Source organism: Syngnathus floridae, chromosome 11, assembly GCF_059516105.1.
Source record: "Syngnathus floridae isolate MCC-2025c chromosome 11, RoL_Sflo_1.0, whole genome shotgun sequence".
Classification (NCBI taxonomy): domain Eukaryota; kingdom Metazoa; phylum Chordata; class Actinopteri; order Syngnathiformes; family Syngnathidae; genus Syngnathus; species Syngnathus floridae.
In genome coordinates, this window is record NC_142423.1 from 15,461,252 (window position 1) to 15,482,944 (window position 21,693).

The 21,693-nt window shown below is 43.8% G+C and overlaps 1 protein-coding gene across 6 annotated transcripts in view; it reads left to right on the forward strand.

Moving 5' to 3' along the window:
* Positions 1–21,693, forward strand: part of LOC148391423 (receptor-type tyrosine-protein phosphatase gamma-like) — a 71,324-nt gene that overhangs the window by 7,170 nt on the left and 42,461 nt on the right. For 5 of the 6 annotated variants that reach the window (XM_088389737.1, XM_088389736.1, XM_088389739.1 and 2 more), the window contains one exon: positions 12,367–12,477. Coding sequence is in view for 2 of the 6 variants with exons in the window: in XM_088389733.1 (XP_088245859.1) it covers positions 12,367–12,477 (111 nt within the window). In the remaining 4 variants the exon portion in view is untranslated. Of the gene's footprint in view, positions 1–3,855; positions 3,956–5,432; positions 5,597–12,366; positions 12,478–21,693 lie in introns of those variants that run through there. The other variant, XM_088389738.1, reaches the window with a different exon arrangement.

Sequence of the window (21,693 nt, forward strand, 5' to 3'; positions counted from 1 at the left end):
TTCAATTTCAGGTCTTTTACTAATTCCGCTTTGCTAACGTCTGTCATTTTCAACTTGATGCAATGTTTCTCTTTTTCTGTCCAAAGAGTAGTATTGGGCTTTTTGTGGGTGTCTTGATTTCCGGTCATACGTTTCCATTCTCGGTTGTTGTTTTTTTTTTTTCACACCATTTGGCTGACTCCCAAAAAAATCCATACACACGACTTAAGGTGTTTGCCTTCTGCTCCAGATGTTCAACAGATGGGGGTTTTGTAATGTCACCTTTGGCTTTCCACTCAAGCTGCTACATTGACTCATTTCTATGGTGGAGCATACCATCATCACCATCATCATCATCACCATCACCATCATCATCATCATCATCACTGTTTCGTGCCCTTAAAAGCACTTGCGGTCTCGCATTTTTCTCTCCTCCTTTATCGGTGAGGTTTTCACCACCGGATTGGTTGAAGTCCTTCTCCATTCTTCACTGCTAGACAAGCAGCGTGTTCCACATGAAACACCTTTTGGATTTATGCCGCAAAGTGCAGCCATCGTTCTTGCGTTAATCACCTCAAGCTCGGACGCTTCCCAGGTCGATGGATGACCCACGGGGGGGAATCAAATGGAAACAAGCCAAGCCTGACGCTTCTGAAGTAGCTCACAAAGATACGTATATCAAGACAGCAACTTAGTCTCTCGGCGTACTAGCGAAGAGGGAGACTTGGCAATATGGAATTGAAATGTTTTGGTGAAGACATATTTCACCTCATCACAAGCACGGCCATTATGGGTTTTTTCTTTTGCTTGTGCTTTTGTCATTTTATTATGATTTTTTTGACTGCAAGGAAATGTGCCTCAACTAAGAATATTCCACATTCACCCGGGGGCCCAATAACCACGTCTGTGTTGTGTAGCTATCCCCTCCTGGCGTGATCTTATCAAAGTGATTGTATTTTCAGTTCCGCTGATTCGGCACCTCTCGGAAAAGGGCCATTAGCAGGTGCTGTGCAGAAAGTCAAAAAACAAATACGTACATTTATGGATTGCAAACCCTTGATTAGGAAAGTCAAGCCATACGATCGAATCTGAAATGAAATGTTTTTATATACATATTCAGATCACATATGGTGCCGAATGAACCGGAATTTATGTCGAATAAGGAAAAGCAACATGATTTAATGAAGCTACCAGAATGATTGGAATATATTTCCCTGCTGTCATCATTCCTTTCATTCATCTTTTTCCCCTCCCAGCTGAATCTCTTTTTATTAGTGTCTTGTGTCCCTTGGTGGCTTGCTCTTAGCGCCAGGGGCCCGCTTGAAAGCGCCGACTGTTAAAAAAAAAAAAAAGCCTCTCAGGCCATGTCACTCCAAACACCACTGCTGGCTCTTGATGTTGCGCTGGCTGAGCCCACCAAAAGCAAAATCTAATTACCATTAAATCGCCAAGTCCCCAAAGCAAGCCCATTAGCCAAAATTAGCACGCACGCACACACACACACACACACACACACACACACAATTTCCTCTTCACACTCACACTTTGGTGCCCTTGCCACAAGGCTCCTTTTCCACCGCTTCAACTTTGCAAAGAATTGTCTGAAGCACAGAGTGGATGCTGTCTCATCCATCCAAATAGATTTTTCTTTCATCTTTATTCAAGCAGCACTGCTAAAATAACACTTTGAATTTCATATCCCAGACGGTAGGAATACACACAGTTTGTCCATTACGATTTTTTGCATGATGTGTTTGGTGTTCTTCGAAGATAACATTAGGATTTTGGTTCCATTTTTCCAAATGCTGCTGCAGCTGAGATCTTCCCTCTTACTGAATTGTGGAAGAGAAGAAAAGAAAAGAACCGTTCTTTCAAATCAATCAATTAATCAATCAATAGCTATAATATGCATCTGGGCACCATAACAAGCCATCTATGGCCTCTTGAATCCTCATCTTTAATAAGTGATCAAGTGGGGCATTCATCTTAGCAGAGCGCAATGGTAACACTTTTGAGTGGAGCCAGAATTGTCAACAGATCAGCGATATCACCACAATCCACTTTTGGCGGCAGTTCCGGGCAGCAGCTACTCGAGCCATCGTGTCCAAAGAGCTGCTCCTATTTTCTGTATGTTTCCTAGTCCCTCTATTTCACATTGTTAGCCGTCTGCTGCAGTCAACATGTTTATCAAGTGTCATTTTGAAGCTATTTGTATGCCCAGCAATCCATGTGTTAATCTTTCTTTCATGTCAAATCTGCCACTGGTTACAAAATTGTCCTACTTTCTCTATCAGGGTTAATTTAAACATGGTGTTTGGGGATTTGTGTATTGCTCAGAGGCTCTGTACTTTAAGCTTACATTTGAATGTATGAAATAATCCATTTGTTCGGAGCTCGACAGGATTTTAGATCTTGTACCGGACAAGAGTTCAACTGTTGCCGCAAATTAAAGACGTGGGCTGCGTTGCAATTGTGTTGCGCTGGAGTCGGATAAAAAAAAAAAAAAAAAAGGATTAGCTCGTATTTCGTTTTTGACCTCGATTGAAATATATGTTTCAATCAAGTTCCCAATTGAATTTTTGAATAGCAATAACATTACTAGTCGTATTTTCAAATCTTCCACACTGTTCTATAAAGCGATTCAATGGAAATCTAAAGTAAAAAAAAGGATGGCTACATGTGCAAAAAAACAAACAAACCACTACTACAATAGATAATTGCATGATTGTACAAAAAAAAAAAAAAAAATCCAAATAACTATACACTTTGGATCAGGCTTATGTGGCAGCATGACGCACGTTACCACTCGCACAACAGCCATCAACCGAAGATGACACTCGTAATTAAGTGATGGCTTACAGGCGAAACTAAAACAAAGATGCTATGAAATGGATTAGATGGGCTGGGTGGAGAACATGAGCAGTGAGGTCAGCGAGTGAGTCACTCTTCAACTTGTAATCTTTCTAATTAGCCATCAATGGGTGCCATTACAGTCTCCCCACCCCACCCCACGCTGGCTGCACACAAGTCAAACCTAAATTGAATCCATTTCGAGCCCCAAATTGTTGTTCATGCCAGTGTATTTGGAAGTTCTGAATCCAAGTTCGTCGAAGCATTTGTGTTGACATGTGAGTATAATGGAGAAGGGAAAGCGATGCTGTGTGAAAAGAGGTGCAAGCGCATTAGTGTGTTTGTTGTTGGCTCTGTGTACAAAAGCTGAGAGTGCTTGAGCTTGACAAGCCTGTGATGTCACTGCTGTCAGCCACGCTTGTGTTTGCGTGCGCAAGGAATGCTAATCCACTCCCGTGTGCTCCCGTGTAAACCAAGCAGTATTTACGTATCATGCAACTGGCAAATGTGAGCGCATGACACAAACGGATACACGGAGCTGGATGCATCCAAGGAAGGATAGATAAGATACCTACCTGGAGCTATTGACGGCTGAATATGCCAGTAAAATTGAGATTGAGTTGTAGTCATATATTTATGAATCAAGGATTACTTTTAGCAATGGACTTATTTTTTTCATTTTTATTTCTTTTTGACACCAACGGCATCGCAACAAATTCCAAGGCACGCTAAAAGCCGTATTGCGCAAGCGTTCAATTCCATTAAATTCGTGTCCACGTTAGATTTAGGGACACATGAAACCATCTCCAATCCAAAATGTGCTGTCATTGAATGATTGTAAGAATTTTCACCTTGAACCGAATGGCAGAATGAGTTCCAAACACAAATTGTCACAAGACCAAAGCCGTTCTTCCCTTTCTTACTCCCTCGACGTACAATCTAAGAGTGTCTCTCTGACTTCCTGAACATATTGATCCCAAAATAACCTCAAAGAGGCCGACTGTCTGACTCTCAGTGTGCAGGGAAGGCAATCGAGGAACAGAAAGCATTGTACCACTACTTTGCCTCGTTACCATACTGGAGAAGTACATTGTTTTGAAGAAGAAGAAGAACAACAAAAATCACGGTATGAAGATCAATCCGTTGAAAAAAATAAGAACAAGACAGAAACATTTGTCCTTTGCTCGAAATTCCTATGCCGTTCTGGAATGTACCATTTGACTTACAGCCACTGCTGGGTGAAGTCAACTCAAATGTGCAATATGACTGCTCAGACAGCACTTTGGGAGATTTATCGATTCGACAAAGACAGGTAGTACGTAAGTGGCAAAGATGTGTGTCAGAGCCCAAAGGGCGGCGGCGGAAGAAAGCAAAGGAAAGGAAAGGAAAGGAAAGGAAAGGAAAGGAAAGGAAAGGAAAGGAAAGGAAAGGAAAGGAAAGGAAAGGAAAGGAAAGGAAAGGAAAGGAAAGGAAAGGAAAGGAAAGGAAAGGAAAAAGCAAAGCAAAGCAAAGCAACAAAACAGTGTCTCACTTGCTGGAGGAAAAGCAAAAAAGGCAACATCTTCTGTCATCTTCTGCTGATGTAGTGCAGAAGCCAAATTGAGCGTTGGGCTGAAATTGGTTTCATCAAATATTTCGATTGCCTTGTTGGCAAAATGGCTTGATTTTTCAGCTGAACTGATGGTGAGAAACATTTCGATGAGTGAAAGTCGGTCCATTTGAATGCCGTTGTACTTATCAGTCAAAGAAACCCGTCCTGGGCTAACGTTACGTAAACTCCGGCTTATTTCTGCTAATGTGTCTGGAACACATTTCCACAAATAGGCAACTAAGCAAAGATTTAATTGGTTGTTTAATTTCACACTTGATGAGTAAGTAGGCACAGCAGAGACCCAATTATGTCCTTTACAAATAATTAAAAAGGCAACTTTCCATTACATGTCCCCTTAAAGTTTCATTTCCAAGTGCATTCAAGAAAGTAGAAAAAAAGCCACAGAAATGATGCAGTCGGGGCATAGATATACATGTATGGATATATCGATATATACGCATATATATATATACTGGTTTAGCACTTCATTCTTTCCACTGCCACCGCCTCCAGTCACTCCACTCCACTCCACTCCACTCTAGTTAATGATACTCCTTTACTCCTTTAGTGTCCATCTTTGCCTTTTGTCCAGCTTTCATCTTGGCGCACTGCTGTTCTCCAACTCATCCATTCCCTACGTCCTAACAAGTATGATGTGATGTGTGATCAATACCTACAACTGATGTCAAGCATGCAAAATTCATTTCCTTTGCTTGTGGTGGGGGTCTGCAACTAGCCACTGTACGCAGTCTATACGTAGTAAATGATATCCAAATATCAATGGACATAGAGCTGCAAATACAAATGTGCTGGTGAGGAGGCAAGGACTCATCAAAGTCACCACAGTGAAGACAGCAGGCCAGCACTTGGATGAGTAATAGTCCGATTGTGTGTCATTAGGGGGAACGTGCATCCGCAATTGTTTTAGCCTGCTAATGGCGTGGCTGCTTCGGCCGCCGTCTCCAGTGGAGCGAGCAGTCAGCCAGATAGTAAATCAGTCTCTTGGTTACAGGCTGCCGCTGCTGCTGCTGTTGGACCTTCCCCAATGACTAATGCCAAAAGTAATAGGTCCATTAGTGGATGGGGATCGTTGGGATGATGACTGCATGAGCTAGAGACGTATACAACATAGAGGCCTGCACACCCAAGGAATTTTTCAACCGCAGAAATGTCCAGGTCAGATCTTAAGCAAAACTGCGATTGCTAAAACAACAGCAGTATATATATCAAAGGACGCCGATTGAATATTTTAGTGGCAGACATGTACGAGGGTTCTTTTCTTGTTTCCAAGCCACCGACTTGAATGACTTGACATACGTATATGAGCGTAAAGATGACAAGGGCACACATGATGTTCATGTAGCGGATGTCCAAATTTCCTCTCACGTCCACCACGTTGGAGCAGAAAAGACAAGTATGCCCAAGGAAATCTCATCTCAGGTCCGAGGTAGCCATCCGATCGAATCCCCGTCATGGGAATGCACCACTGTGCCCTCATCCAAGGCTACTTAACCCTGAAATTCTGAAACACCTGGCAATAGATCATGGTGGAAATCTGGGTGGATTCTATGGAGAGAAGGAAGGTATGGCGTGTGCTGCCCAGATAGGACCCATTTCTTGGAGAGTTAACTTGAAGCAATTTCCTCTCTCCTCTTATCTGCATTCTCTGTCTAGGACACATACGCTGGGGAATGACCCAGGGACGTCAAATCATCACGTACGTACGTATATGTATGTTCACGATAACTGCGAAAAGTTCAGCCCGCCCGTATCTTTTGCTCCAATTTCCTGGATGTCACTATTTCATATGCAAAGGTTTCATCCAGGACTTGAATTTTAAATGGTCTGTGCAGACTCCATGCATATACTACGTAATTGCCCACGTGTTTTCCGTTGCCACGATGCCAGGCAAACGAAAAGATACAATTACCGGATGCTGCTCCTGGCTAAGCGGGGTACAAATTCCAGACCAAAATGGGCAGAAGACCGTTTTTTGTTTGCGGAACATGAATTCAAGCCAAAAAATCCATCTCAGGGGTGGATCATTTTGCAACTTGCTGTCGACTGAAAATGACATCACAGTTGCCAGGTCTTAGGTCACAACCGATCACGGCTCGTCCCCTTTCTCAAGCTGACCATCATCTGACCTTTGCTGGAAAGAGGAGACTGACTGTGTGTCATCTTAAGCTCCCCCAAGCTGTCGCAGGATGAAGATGAGAAGTACTATGTTTTCATCTTCCAGCTCTTGGGCCCCCTCTTGAGACATTCTCCCGGTAGAAATGAACCTTAGCTCTGGAGCTCGGCTCCGTCTGACGGCAGTAGCTGTCGGGATCAAGCGCCTGATCGATCGCTATCGGGGCTTGCGAACGGTCAATTCCGAGGAGTTAGGGAATCAATGTTTCGAGATCTTCAACGTTTGCATGGTATTCGCTTGGCGGAGTGATGACAGCTTTGGGCTTGGCAACCTGTTCTTCATTTGTGTTTTCCCCTTTTTCAAGCAATTCTGGAAGTGTCGCATCGAACTTGTCCGACCTTCCGTTGACTCGTTTGCTGATCTTATCTGAAGCTTTTTCCCACGTCACTCGTGCATTTTCCGTATCTGTGCACGTGAACTCTGTCCAATGCTCTCACTAGCGTTACTCGTGGGAGGCGGAGTCAACCCAGGTGACGCTCTTTATCTTGACAATGAACTTGCAAACCACATTTTCAGATAGTCAGAGTCTGGTGTGTTTTGCTGAGCATTCCCAGCTGGACTCAATTTTTGTCCTTCTCTTCTGATCAAAATCAATCCTTTCTAGTATGTAGTAGGTACTTACAGGCCAGATGTCTTGGCTGTATAAATGTATAGAGGAATCAATAGGGAGTCCATATTACACACTCCAATCAGAGTTGACTTTTTCTCCTTCATCCCAGCAAGGCAGCGGCGCTCGCTCGCTCGCTCACTCACGTCCATCGTCTCATCTTGCCCAGGCCGTAGGTTGTCCGTACTTCCAGCTCAACCTTATTGCATATGCTTATTGGCATTTGAAGTCCTACTGACGGAAGGAAGGAAGGAAGGAAGGAAGGAAGGAAGGAAGGAAGGAAGGAAGGAAGGAAGGAAGGAAGGAAGGAAGGAAGGAAGGGAAGGCTGTAAGAAGCTGAAGTCTGTCATGCTCAGATTAAGATCTGGGGATGTCGTTAATATTTGTCAAGCTCTTTGAGACCTTTCTGTGATAAAGGGCTATAGAAATAAACTTGACATGTTGGATCCATTTTTGGCATAAGTGAAACTCAATGAAAAATGGGGAGTTGATTCAAAAAAAGAAGGAAGCTACTGTTGTACAAACCAAACAGTCAGACACTTAGAGGAGGTATGGCCAAATGAAATGACGATTTTTCCTTCAAGGGGTAGGACAGTGTACTCACCACACAAATGTGTGTGTGTGGGGGGGGGAGATTAATATTGACAATATGGGTCCATTTTAAAAATAACGGTAACTAGTTTTGGAACACCCGCAAAATGGATCAGACTCAAAAGTCACAATGTGTGTAGGGATATGTGCTGAGTTTGAGAAGTAGCATGCGAGCTTCCTACGGGCGAGCCTGTGCTTATTGATTCCCTCTCAACTTCCGGCTAAGAACAGACTCCATTAGAAAATAACAATTGGCTGCTTCAATCTTCGAGCTGCACCACTAATGGGAAGGCTTTATTGGAATGTGCTATTAAGAGTTGTTTGTTTGTTTGCTTGTTTGTTTGTTTGTGAGATCTGATGTTGAGGTGGCTACATTTCATTTCTGTCATGGAGCAAAATAGACATGGAGCAATCGGCTAGTAAAATCAAGATGATTTATTTGAAATGTGTTTAAAACCATAATAATAATAATCAAATAACAGATCATCATGAAAATAACAACGATTGATTATAATAAATCAAAATGTCATCAAGGAGTTTCTGGTACGATCACGTCGCTAGGAAGACAATATAAGATTAGCCCAGCATAGACATACGTAGCTAGCTCTCGCGTATTGAGTGAAAAGGCCATGTCAAAATATGTACACTCCCAAGGAAGGATGGATTCCTTCATTTAGTTACCGTCATTGATGGGGTGAAATAAACAATGCTTCCTGAAATGCATTCGACATTTCGTGAAGGAAAACCGCAGACGAGAGGCGTCGCATCAATCTCCTGCAAAGGAATACTTTGGAGGGCATGCATCTCCAGACATTTCAAGACGCTCTATTGTCTATGCATTATGAAGCTTTCCATGAGACTCAGCAAGGAGGCAGACAGTTGCACTCTTCGTAATCAATATCGAGTAATAAAGATAACCGAGCAAGACGCCAGAATCGACTCGCTCGCAACCCAAGCACCCAGAGCCATTCCATACGCCCATCGCATAAAGATTTCCTTGCATCGAGTCCCTGGGAATCAGATGAGAGACTTCTCTTTGTCTATACGACTTCAAAATTGGCACATTTTCTTACTTTTGTGAAATTCATGAAATGAATTACATTATGCGTGCGTAACAGAGACGGACGGGTCAAGTGTGTGATGGCATCTTATTTTTCCCTTCCTTCATTGACACTTTGATGACTTTATTGCAGATGTTTAATTTTCCATGAAGCCTTTTTACGCATACTCTATGTGGTCTGTCAATCAATCAATCAATCATTTTTTTGCTTCTAAAGCCGTTCAATGTCTTCTTCACTCTCTTCAACTTTTTGGCTTCTCTGGTGAACATCTCCTTTGTTGCTGCTCCAGGCCTTAAATGTTTGCCAAAAAGGTTGTAGGATGTCCAAAAAGTTGTTTCTCCCCCCCCAACACACACTGTTCATGATGATAGTAGGCTCTTTGGGTTATTGACGTGATTAAAGATAAGAGCTGACCTCGATCAAGGTCGCCACCGAAAAGTCAAGTACGGGTCCGTACCTCAGGTGAGCGTATTTGCTGACATTTTCCAGGACTTGACGCCATTCAGTGAAAAACCTGCTGCAGGACAATCATGCAGAAGTGAAAAGGGAAATGTCACATGGTGGATGATTAGGAGAAATGGACCATTTCAAAAAGTGCATGACAGAGCAGCAGATGTTTTGTGTCTAGCGATTGTACAGACCGACATCTGTTATGGCTTCTTTCATATTCACTGACCTTCAAGCCTACTTAGAGGAGAGAGAAACGACAAAGATTAGGTCTCCTTCCGCTTTCCTTTCTCTTCAGTCTTAGAACATTCACAAGATGAATTTTTTTCATTTCATTTTTCAAATCACTCTTACCAAATAAAAACTAGCCCCGTTTATTGGCGATGGAGCATGTCACTGCATACATACCGGACCGTACGAGGGGGGAGTTCTTGGAACCATCCATCCACGTTTTTTGGGTTTTATTTTGTTACCGTGCAAGTCCTGGCATGTCTATGAAAAACAAATGCGGATGAAGGTGGGGACATGACAGCTTTCACTGTGATGGGAAAACGGACGTGCGTATTAACAGCTCCTGTCTTGTGTCCTACAGGAGGTGTCAGTTTCATGCCATTGTTTGTAGTCCCTTGGCAGCATGACCTTGTCTCACTGAGCACAAGCTATTAATTAACCAAGCATGTGTGTGTGTTCATGGGGGGGGGGGGGGAGTTGGGTTGGGTTGGAGCCTGTGAGTGGCATCCTTTTGCAGCCAGCCAGCCAGCCAGCCAGCCAGCCTGTCCATATGCAATCAATGTGCTGGAGGAAGGTGAGAATGAAGGGCAAATAAGGCACAAGGTGTTGTCATAGCTAACTTTGAGGGCATTTTAAGTGGCTTTTTAAACTTCCAAGTGTGTTGCAGGCATTTTTCTTAGCCTCCCCTGCATGCATTTGACTCCAAGAGTTTCTGCTTCAGAGATGATGACCTTCGCTGTTCGCTTCATAGAATGCGTGCGGGCGTGTGTGCGGGCGTGCGTGTATGCGACTTTCCCTACCCTTGGCTGATGCTCCAGAAAACATGAAGTCATACTGGGTGTAGTGATCTCTCTGCATTGCTGTGATGGACAGCCAGTGAAGCACAAAGGACCAACGAACATCCTCACTGCCCGAAAAACATTGTTCACACACAACCCCCCCCCCCCCCTTTTATTTTTCTTTTCTAAACATTTTTTTAAGTTACTACTCCATTTATATAAGAATAAGAATAAGGCCACTCGGGGCATATTCACAAGCCGCCGCCACCACCAGTCCACCTTGTGGATTAAAAGACCAGTGAATGAGTTGATGAATTCAGAAAGAAAGCGCAGTCAGCATTTGAAGACGAGTTACAATGACGGCTGACCCAAAAAGTGTGAGGGAAATCTTTCTGAGATAAAACCTTTATTTGGATGGAATCTTTTCCATCTTTATATATGGCAGGCAATTTGCTGAGATCCATTTTGGACATGTCCAGTGTGCTATGAGTAAATCGATGTGGTCGAGGCACCACCAGAGGCGCTAGCATCTTGCTTATGTGCTTGCTCATTTTCCCTTTTAACAGTGCTTATTTGGTCTCTTTGAGCAAGAGCAAGAGCAAGAGCGGAATCATATTGTTGACATTCTTTACATACATTGTGCTGACAATTTCATGAGCTGCAAATGTTCCCACACAGAGCATTTTCCTTGGCTACTGCTTGTCCATCTGCAACCATAGGCTTGTCATACATTTTGTTCTTGGCAGTGTGATTATTTTCCAATGAAAGCTCGCTTCTCTCTCCATTTTCCCAATGATCCAAAAAGGAGCTCTCAGAGCCAATTTGTGTTTCAGCCTCCAGTCACCCGCATTGACATTTTAGTTGATGTTGACGCTGCCCGTGATTGTTGTTCCCTCCCCGGGTTGATCCTCTTTCGTGGCGGTACCGACGGTACCGGCTTAGCAGCTGTCCCCGCTGGAGCGAGTCCATCGGCTAATGTCGCCCCAAGCGTGGCGCTTCGCACCTCAGGCTCAGCAGCGAAGAACTCACCGGCAGCAATACCTCCAGCTGGACCGGCTCCATCGACAAAGGTGGCACCGACGGTTCCCACTTTGGCTTAAACACAGAATGACTGGCCAGCAGCAGTACTTGCAGGTGGACGCACGCACGCACGCACGCCAATAACATGCTGGTTTGTACCTCGGACTCATCATCCATTCCATGTTTCTCATCCATGTCCATCATGCTTTACATGGACAGTTGATCACGATGATGTCAGAGCACAGACCGCACATGAAGTCAAAGCCATTGACAGGATTGTCTCAGGGCACAAATCTGGGGAAAGAATCTTCCAGAAGGACAAGCGCACCACCAATTTGGCCTGTGTGCTTGGGTGGCCAGATGGAAAACATTCCTCCGGAAGCAGGCCATGAGAAAGGAACTTTTTGACGAAACAAAGATTGAACTCTTTGGCGGAATTGCCAGCTGTCTTCACCTGAGCAAAACCATCCCTCGAGTGAAGTGGAAATCGCTTTCAGTGAGCACAACGTCCTGCGACACAACAACAAGTCACCCCAGACTTGAATCCTGTGGTCTGAAAAGCAATTTGGAGAATTCTCAAAGACATGTACTAAGGGCTAACTCAGTGCGAATCACCTCGTCTATCTCTCCAACTCTGCATTTCTGTTGCGATCAACGGTTGCTGTTTTATTAGGATGTTGTCTTCTAACATGAAATTGTATCAAGCTGCATTTGGCAATACACAAGACCCTATGGTCCGTCAGTAGGTTTGTTTCTCGTTTTCCGCTGCCCATTTTTCTCAACATGGTTTTACCACCAAAAACGTGTGTGGGTATCATTTCTTTGTGCAGGAGCTACTGAGCCCTCTTTACGTATCTGGGGCTTAACAATTTGTTTCCTGCTTTTGAGTGACAATTCCTCTCAGGACACAGTTGGATACTACCCAGTGGGTGTCCAAGCGGGGCTGCAGAATGCTGCTGATGCTCTGCTTCTCTTTATGCTAACCTTGGTGTCGCTGTTGTTCTTCTGTCCCGCAGTGCTGACAGGAAACCAAGCTAAGTCCTGCGCCCCTGTCCAAGACCTTGGTGCAGCCGCTGAGACACGACTGCGGCGAGCTGCCACCGAAGAGACCTATTGGGCCTACTCAGGTTTGTCTTTATGTTTTGTCTTTATGTATGTCTTTATGTCTCACCAACGGGCAAAGGCTGATTCGACCGATCGGACGATCTGTGAAAAAATGTGAGGCTGAGCAAGGTTCTCCTTCCTTCCTTCCTTCCTTCCTTCCTTCCTTCCTTCCTTCCTTCCTTCCTTCCTTCCTTCCTTCCTTCCTTCCTTCCTTCCTTCCTTCCTTCCTTCCTTCCTTCCTTCCTTCCATCCAACTTTTCCCACTGTGCGGTTAATCGGGTGGACTTTGCTTTGAAAACGTCTCCTTGGGAAATGCCGCAATGATGTTTTAAAGAGGCAAGCGAGGTGTGGGTCCTTTTCCCCTTAACAGCGAGTCCCCGGAAGCCATTCTCATGATTGAACTTGCAACAATGGTAATGATGCGTGATCATTAGCAATTACAATTTTATGGGTGGATAAAAGCGTCAAGTAAAAGAGCAATATAACAAGCAATTGGCTTCAGTGAATACAAATCGATAATATGGCCCAATGATAAGGTTGAAAAACATCACAAATGGAAATTGGGCCTGATTGTTGAGGTTTTCTCGTTCATCTGATGATGGACTTCACCATCCAAGGACAGTGAGGACAGACAGGTGTTTTTAATCAGCCTGGTCTTGTGTGTCCTTGCATGAGTGTGTGTGTGTGTGTGTGCATCTTGATTGAAAGAATGCCACCAAAGCAATTGAGACATCCGTGCAATGTCTACGGGGTGATGCATTATGCCACTACTCTCTATGATTGTGTCAGTAGCTGCGTGTCTAATGCAGGATCAAACCTATACACTCTGTGGGGAAAATGGATCGATTTGTCGCCCTCCCTCCCTCCCGCTCCGCCATCATATTTCCACACCTTTCAAGACGTCCTTGAGTATCAATGTGTCTACTAAGAAGGACTGAGAGGACAATATCAATCACTTGATGAAAATAAGAGTCTGCTTTGTTTCAAGCCTAAGGCTCTTTCCCACTTGCTAGACGTTTGCATTGAAATAACCCGTTGCCTTTTGATTTGCTGCAGCTGATCCCTTATTAGAAGCAAAGCTGGGGCTTTCTGGCGCAACTTCAAAATCCATACGGTCGTGCTTTGGCATTTTTCACCATCCGAACCGATGCAAAAAGGCACCAAGCTACTTTCCGGTTGGTCGCTTACTAACCAGTGCGAAATGCAGTTAAGCTCACTGCCGTCATCCCTCCTGAGCCCTTTCCTCTGCTGGGCGGTGTGCAAACTAAGTCAAGTGTGTAAGCACCTCAACTTGCATTGATTGCCTGGTTGTTGCAGATGAGCAGAAGTTCAAATGAGGCGCGGTCCGATCAGATTCTTATCATCCGTGAGTGATGGGGGTTTTTTCAATTCGATTGTAAAGATACTAAACAGTACAGTGTGCCTTCCGTGTCTTCTTTAAATATGTAGAAAGTTATCCTAAGTCATTCTTCCCTCTCCGCTAATAAATTAATTGGCACCACTGTGCAATGAAACACAAGGTGGGAAAACGCTGTCAGGGGGGTTGACACCAATGAGACAAAGTGACGAATAGAAAGGGTGAAAACACTTCAGACGCATGCAGATCTTTTAATTGATTGTGCGACGGACCGTAATAGAATTCTTTTTCTAAAAAAGAAAATAGAACTTTTCGGGAGAAACCTCGAGTAGAACCATACTTGAAAGGTTGCCGTATGCATACCGGGGGTAGGACTGGAATTAAAAGTGTCATTCTATACAGTTTATTTGCTCTATGTACATAACTCCCCAAAACTCTTTTTTCCCCACTGCCTAAAAATGCATTTTGATCATGTATTATTTTTGATGGTTTCTCAAGATTATCCATTAGGTCGACATCGGGAGTGTCTATTTTAGCACAATGTTAATGCAGCAATGATACAAGTAACGGGATCATCATCTAAAGATCGATTTGAAAGATAAACTGACTGAGGTGTGAGGACAATGAATCTGTTGTTGGTAAAGACGACAAAGAGGAAGAATCGAAATGCGCTGAAGGGCATTTATGGCTGTATTGCTCAGGCCCCTCAAACAGCTCGGTAGCTCTTCTCACAGGCTAGCTGTTGGCGAGCGAGCGCCCATTCTACATGCAGCGCCCATCCTACATGCTGCGCCCATTCTGCATGCAGCTGTCACCACGCTGGGCACCCACAGCCCTAAAATAGGCTCTGCTCACATCTGCCACTGTAGCACTTGAGATAATTGTTCCATTTACTGTACAGCCAATATCCCCGTGCAGTCATTGAAGATGACTTTGGCGTGTTTGAGTAATAGCTTCATTCCGTGCTGTGATCCCGGACGGAAAGGTTAAATACAAAGCGGGAAGTGGTGAAAAATAGCTAGAAAGGTGAGGCGAGTAGGAGTTCATTTCATTTCATTTGCTGGTCTTTGGGAAATGACATCTCACACACTCCTTTATGGATGAACAGTATATCGATATATCTAGATCGATAGTAGTGATGGGAAAATGACGCTTCAGACTTGCTGCATGAACCAGTTACATACGTATTTGTATGTATTTTTCTCGACGGCATGGTAGTTGTGGTGTTTTGAAGAAGTATTTGCGTTTAATAACTGCTGTCATTGGAAAGCGTGCGAAATACACAAACAGACCACATCTTACGGTGATGTTTTCAAATGATTAGCCAATGAAGCAATGGCAATCACCAAACAAAAATACTAAATCATTCAATCACGTGAAAAAGACGATAAATATAGTACATAGGTGGAAGGTGCAGGAAGTATTTCTGTTACTGATTGTGCTTTATTTGGAGCAAGCGACATGTGCTGCAGTGCAGGACCATTCTTTATTCCTAATCCCCTGATAATTTGCCCGCACCACACACATTGATAGAGTAGAGGCACCGTGTGGGCACTTCATCAAGTTTCCCTTGCCGAGCCGCATTTTGCACGTCCGGCGCGCAACGTACACTATACATAGCCAGCCGTGTATTCTCACTGGCTTGTAAATTCCTATTCCACGGAGTCACTTTTGAATTTACTAATAGGGACTTGCGTGGAAAGTCCTTTATGCTGCCTGCTCTTCTTTCAAATGCCGCGTACCATTGCGCATCACTCCCAAACGTGCATTTTCCCATTTGTTGCTCTTTGACTACATCCCAAGTCTCATCAATCCTAGTGTGGAATCTGCGCGTGTGGCCTACGAGCCGGGCAAGGACGTGGTGCCTCATTTATCTTTTGTCGACGCTGAGTGTGATTTGCTCTGCTTAGGGGAAGCCGTGTCCCTGCTTATTAATTATGCCTGAAATATGAAACAGACACCATCAAACATGAATTATTAATTCATTTGCCCCATATCGTCATGGCTAAAGATTTTCAAGACCTGTCATACATCTTCTGACAGCAATCTGACAATATTTGGTAGTCGTGATGTCCGTGGAAATCAAGTTTGTGTGTGTATGTGTGTGTGTGTGTGTGTGCGTGTGTGTGTGTGTGTGTGTGTGTGTGTGTGCGCGCGTGTGTGTGTGCGTGTGTGTGTGTGTGTGTGTGTGTGTCTTCTTGTGTTTTTGCTCTGAAGTTTCACATCCTTCTTTTATTATTTAGACAATTTGACATCGGTTTGAATAAAAAAAATTATATCTATACAAAATAAATACCTGAGATTTTTTTACCGACTATTTAGTTACTTTTATTGAAGTCATTATTTTGGGGACTTTTTCAAACTTTAAATCGAGTCATATTATTACGAAGTCCTCTTCCAGTACACTTATTTGAGTACAATATTAATAAAAAATCTAATATTATACACGTTCTTTTTCCTCTTCATTTCCTTTTCCCCTTCTCTAAATAAAAGAATGAAATGGCGTGTTGCATACGGTTGCCCTGCTGGCGAGCCGAATCAGGTCAATGAGCGTCTCAAGTCGTCCTGATTTGCTTTTTGCCATTTTCTTTTTTCGGTCCACATCCTAACCCAAGCCATCGGTTCTGTCTGTGCCGGTTACCATGGCAGCGTCAAAGCAACTCATTTGTCTTTCTTTGTCATTGCCCCCAACAATACAAAGAACACATTCAGTCATCCACTCGCCCGCCATCCCAAACACACACGCGCGCACACGCACACTGCAATCACCTTTTAATTCCCCCTGATGTATTACTCTGGCAGGAAGCAATTTTAGTGGCCCGAATTGGGCCTTAAATCACCAAATCAGCTCCTTCCACCGATCCAGCCATCTATCACGCAACCGGCGTTGCTAAACACACGCATCAATAAAACAGCTACTATGTAAATAAATACGTAAAAGCTATGACACAAGGATAAATATTGTATCAAACACAGAGTGAGTGGAGGATTTGTTGTCGCACTGATAGATGACATCTGCGCTCCTGCCAGACTATGCCATTTGTTTTTGTTTTGTTCGTCCTTGCTGCCTCAGAAAAGAGTGTGTGTGTCTGTGCGTGCGTGTGCGTGTGTGTGTGTGTGTTTGTGTGTGTTTGTGTCTGCGTGCGTGTGTTTGTATAGTTCGTTTGTAAACCAGTGGACCAGCAGACTTCGGTTTGATTCAAAGAAAAAATGTGCATGACCACAGAACAAAACAACTCAATGAGCAGTCTACATTTCTAAGGAGGCACCGATGAGGACAATAAAAAACGTGGATAAACAATAATAATCTAAAGAATCAGTAAACCTTTAAATTCTTTGTTTTATTCTCATGTTGATAGATTGGATCTACTTTCTTAATATTGGTTTAAGCCTAATTGATTCAATTCAATTTCCCCAAGGGTCAAGAGCTCCTAAAAGACAGGGCCATAAATGTTCCTCATTTGCCACTGTTTTATTGATTTTTTTTTTTCTTTATTGTCACATTTGTAATGATCCTGACAAATAGGTGCACTTTCCATTTCCCGCAGACCTCGAAAAACGCCAGTCAGTCAGTCAGACAATCTGTGACTTGCTAGGTATCCCAAAATATTGTCCAATCGACTCGATTGCTGCTTTCACGGCAGTGATGAAAAAGGCCGCAGCCAGCAGCCAGCCAGCCAGCAGCCAGCAGCCAGCCAGCCAGCAGCCAGTCGTAGGTGCAGGAGCTCTGAAGCAAAATGCTAGGATTATTTCTTTAAATATAGAAATCCTCCAGTGGGTGAGAACATCCATCATACTCAGCACTATGACTCACCCTTACTCTATAACCTGATTCTGTTCTCACAAATCTACCCATGCATGCTGTGGAATATTGGACAGCAGATTATTCTTGCTCACGTATTACTTGCTTACTAATGAACTCAAGTCGTCTTTTCACTGTGCGTTTATATATGTGGGTGGGTGGGTGGTTGGTTGTGTGTATGTGTCTGACATCTTGGCACTTTTGTGTGCGTGCATGCGTGTATATACGTATATGTATGTATATATATACTTTCCAAGGACTGTCAGCAATGTTGTGATGAGACTCGTTCCATAAGTGCCTGTGCTCCTTATCTGATTGGACAAAGACTCATTAATTCCCCCTCGCTCCTCGCCTCTGGTTATCTTCCGCAAAGTGAATTACACAAGTGTCTATTGATTTGTGTCCTTATGCCAGCCATGTTTATAGAGTAAAAGCATTGCTTTTCTCCCTGACTGTTTTCCGTTGTGAGTCGAGGAAAGGCGGGGGGGGGTTGGGGGGGGGCTAATTGGCCCAAGACAAGATCACCTTGACTGCCTGGACTCAACAGCTGCAGGTTAGGGAGGAAGAAAAAGAAAATATTTCAAGAGGGGATGAAAAAAAGAAGGGATATTCTCATTGCTTAACTGGATGTCGATTCAAGTGTATTAGCAGTGCCGTGGCCTCAAGAAAATGTCACATGTACGTATAATCTACATCTTGTGGATATTTGTATTGCATTCAAGCGGCAGGGCTTGAAGTCTGGGTAAGGTGGAAAGGTAATTACCCAATATCTCTTTCGTCGGATGGATGGTGGGTGTGGGTGTGGGTGCGGGTGCGTGTGTGTCCATTTGCTGAGTTTCATGCTTCATTACTGAGGGATGTTAAGGTAATATGACCCTTCCATGTCCATTGAGGGAACTTATCTCTGCTGCGGGCACTAAAATGAGTCCCAGTGTGGATAAGGATTCCTTTTGACTCCACTGATGCTCAGTATTTAAGGCAATTTAGTTTGGTCAGACCTGAACTCATTCAGTGCCGTTGACAGTTGTAGACGTCAAAGATATCAAGTGGGATGGCAGTGAATGAGTTAAGCAAGGCTTCATTCTTTGTTCTCTGATCAACTTAGTAGCATGCGAGCGGCGTCCTTTGCCACGCCTACAATTGGACCTTTCCGACATGTGCTTTTCTTCGATACAATTAAGGTCGGTACGGCTGCAAGTGTATCGAACTTGATCCATGGCCCGAGGGTTTAAAAAGGGCCATTCACTCCTCCGTACTTCAGGGCACTTACGTATCTTCAAGGGTCAAGAAGGTGTTGGCTTGAATTATAGGTGCCGTCATGACCAACGGGGAAGGTTGAGTGACTCTAATGATGGCATGAGCACCACCATTAAATTTATTACATCTGAAACAGGAATGTCAGAGATACTACAGATTCCCCAACGACCAGTCCCAATTACCTAATGGGCTTTTGAGAAATATAAGATCCTTTTGTCGTTCGATAGGCCTCCCTCCGTGGTGCCGTCTCGGTATAATGTGGGACAGAATATGCTAATTAGTGTCGGTGGGTTTAAACCGAAAGGGCTGAATTCGTCAAAGCCCTGCCTCGTTGTAGCTTGAGTGTAGTCTCGTAATCAGACTTGCTAAAAACACTTTGGAGCGAACAACATACGTAAAGAATGCTCCATGTGTTTTGTCGTAGAAAAAATTTAAGGCTTAGGATAAATAAGCATATAGTACGAGCTCAACTTTGCTAGTCAATGTAAATGATGTGTTTATGCCAAAGGCAAGTCGCTGAAGCGTCCGAGGAAACCGATATGCATTCATGCAGTCGGCATCAGTAACATTCATCATTTATTCAGTCCCTTCTTGGCATGTGTAAAGGCTAAATAGCTTTTACCCGCTGGTTAATTATGCTCTTAATTAGTGGAGGAAAGGACGAGTAAATGAATGAAGTTTCATCAAGCGCTACATGTCTGCAGGGATTGTGGCGGCGGGGGCTTCCTTATGTCATCTCATTAAGCATGACCACTGATACTCACTGATCTGGAGGCATCTCCTTTTGAATGAACGCAAACGTTGTCAGCGTGGAAGGCGCGCTTGACATGCATGCATGCATGCATTCTCGGCAAGAGCGAGCGGCCCATATTCACTTGAATTGTCCCTGAAAGTTCTAGCTTTCTCTGGGAGCTTCTCAAGAGCTGCTTAGCAGACATGAGACTAGCGATGCACGTATTTAAGACATGTAATTCCTCCCTCAATTTGTGTCTCATGATTTGGTAGATGGCAAAGCGACAAGCCATTTCCCCTCAATACGCTCGAAGAAATTCAGCTCCGACCAAATAAGGAGAGTGGAAAAGGCAATCAAAGGGCGAAGAGCCAAGGGCATGAAGAATCATTGAAGAATGCGAGTGACATTTTCGAAGACTGTCATCAAGAAGAGGCAGTTCCATGGAGAAGAAGAAAAAAAAAGGGCTGAGAAATATCGCGCACCTTTACAAAGGATCCATCGGATCCATCGGTGGGAATGGACGCCCCGTCTCAAGCCATGTTACTTTAGAAAATATCAGTGTACCAATGTTTTAGTTTAAGAGCTTATGATGGACAATGCCTGACGTTCCACATTCATATTTTAGAATTTGTTGGAGGAACATCATGCTCCATTTAAAGACAACTGTGTGTGTGTGTCAGGTGGAAAGAAAGGAGTGGGTGGGTGGTTGGGAGAGAGAGCGAGCGAGCGAGACTGATTTCCATTTGTATGAGGTAGGCAGAGGAATGCATCGATTTCATAAAGGCCACATGGGGTCTGCTTGCCGTTTAAACAGCCCAGTGTGGGATCAATGAAAGGGGGGAGATGAAAACATTGACATTTACTCTAGGTTGTGCCCCTGGGCACCAAGGACCCAGATGGTAGAAAGTCACACAGTCGGTCGCTTTTCTCGCGTCATCAGCAGACACGGACATTTCTCATTGATACGTCCGTACTCGCTAAAGCATCGATTTGTCTTCACAATTTGATTTCATTCCATTACCAATGTAAACAACATTGTTGTTTTCCATCCTGTACATACAGTCTATTTTATTGCCGCACAATCTTCTTGAAATGTAGTTTTTGTCTTTTTCACTCTTGGAAAGGAACATTACAGAAAGCATACAAACTATCATCATATCAATGAAGGCTTTGAGGCGCAATTCTATTCTACTTGCTTATCACTCTATTTTAACAGCGGCAGGCTGCATCAACGCTGGCTGCTGTGATGGCAATGAGGCCACTTTCAAAGCCTGGAAAGCCCGTTTGAGTGCCATTATGAAAGCAGTTGTTGTGGACAAAGTGCAGAGTTACAATTCTTTCAATCGTCAAATATTTCAAGAGAAAAAAATTGAAAGATGGCCAACTATGTGTAGAAAAGATCAATTCAGGGTCAGTCAAAGCGACTGGCAAAGAGAGGTTTGGAGCTCCACCTACCTACCTACCTACCTACCTACCTACCTACCTACCTACCTACCTACCTACCTACCTACCTACCTACCTACCTACCTACCTACCTAGCCACCTACCTGCCTACTTAGCTACCTACCTACCGACCTACCTAGCTACCCCATTTGCACGAGGCATGATTAATGGCCATTCTGATTGACTGTGACGGGACCAGGTGAAGCTCGTATGGTCGGTGCCAGAGGTTACAAAGTGCTCTCTGAAGACATCTTTCAAACAGCTGGCGAGCAGCTTCGTGTCCGCCGTGTGTCCGCCGTGTGTCCGTACTTCAATGTGATCAGCTCTATCCAGCCAGCAGTGTATTCTTCTGGCTTCAATCTAACTCCTTCTCTGGGTTGGCTGTGAATGAGTTAAAAGGGACATATTAGGGAAAAGAGACTTTTTAATTGCTTGAATACAAAGTCAATTACGATCTGTCGTGGCTGAACCAGGTGTGAAATTAAACAACCAAGTTCATCTTCAATTATCTGTCAATTCCTTAGAATGTCTCTCTGAGTGAGCCATTCGTAGTTTTGTTGATTTGGTTGTTGTTTATAAACTCCTTTTTGGTGCATATTACTGTAAAGAATAGTGGGTCTTTAAATGACTGAACATTAAAAAGTCAA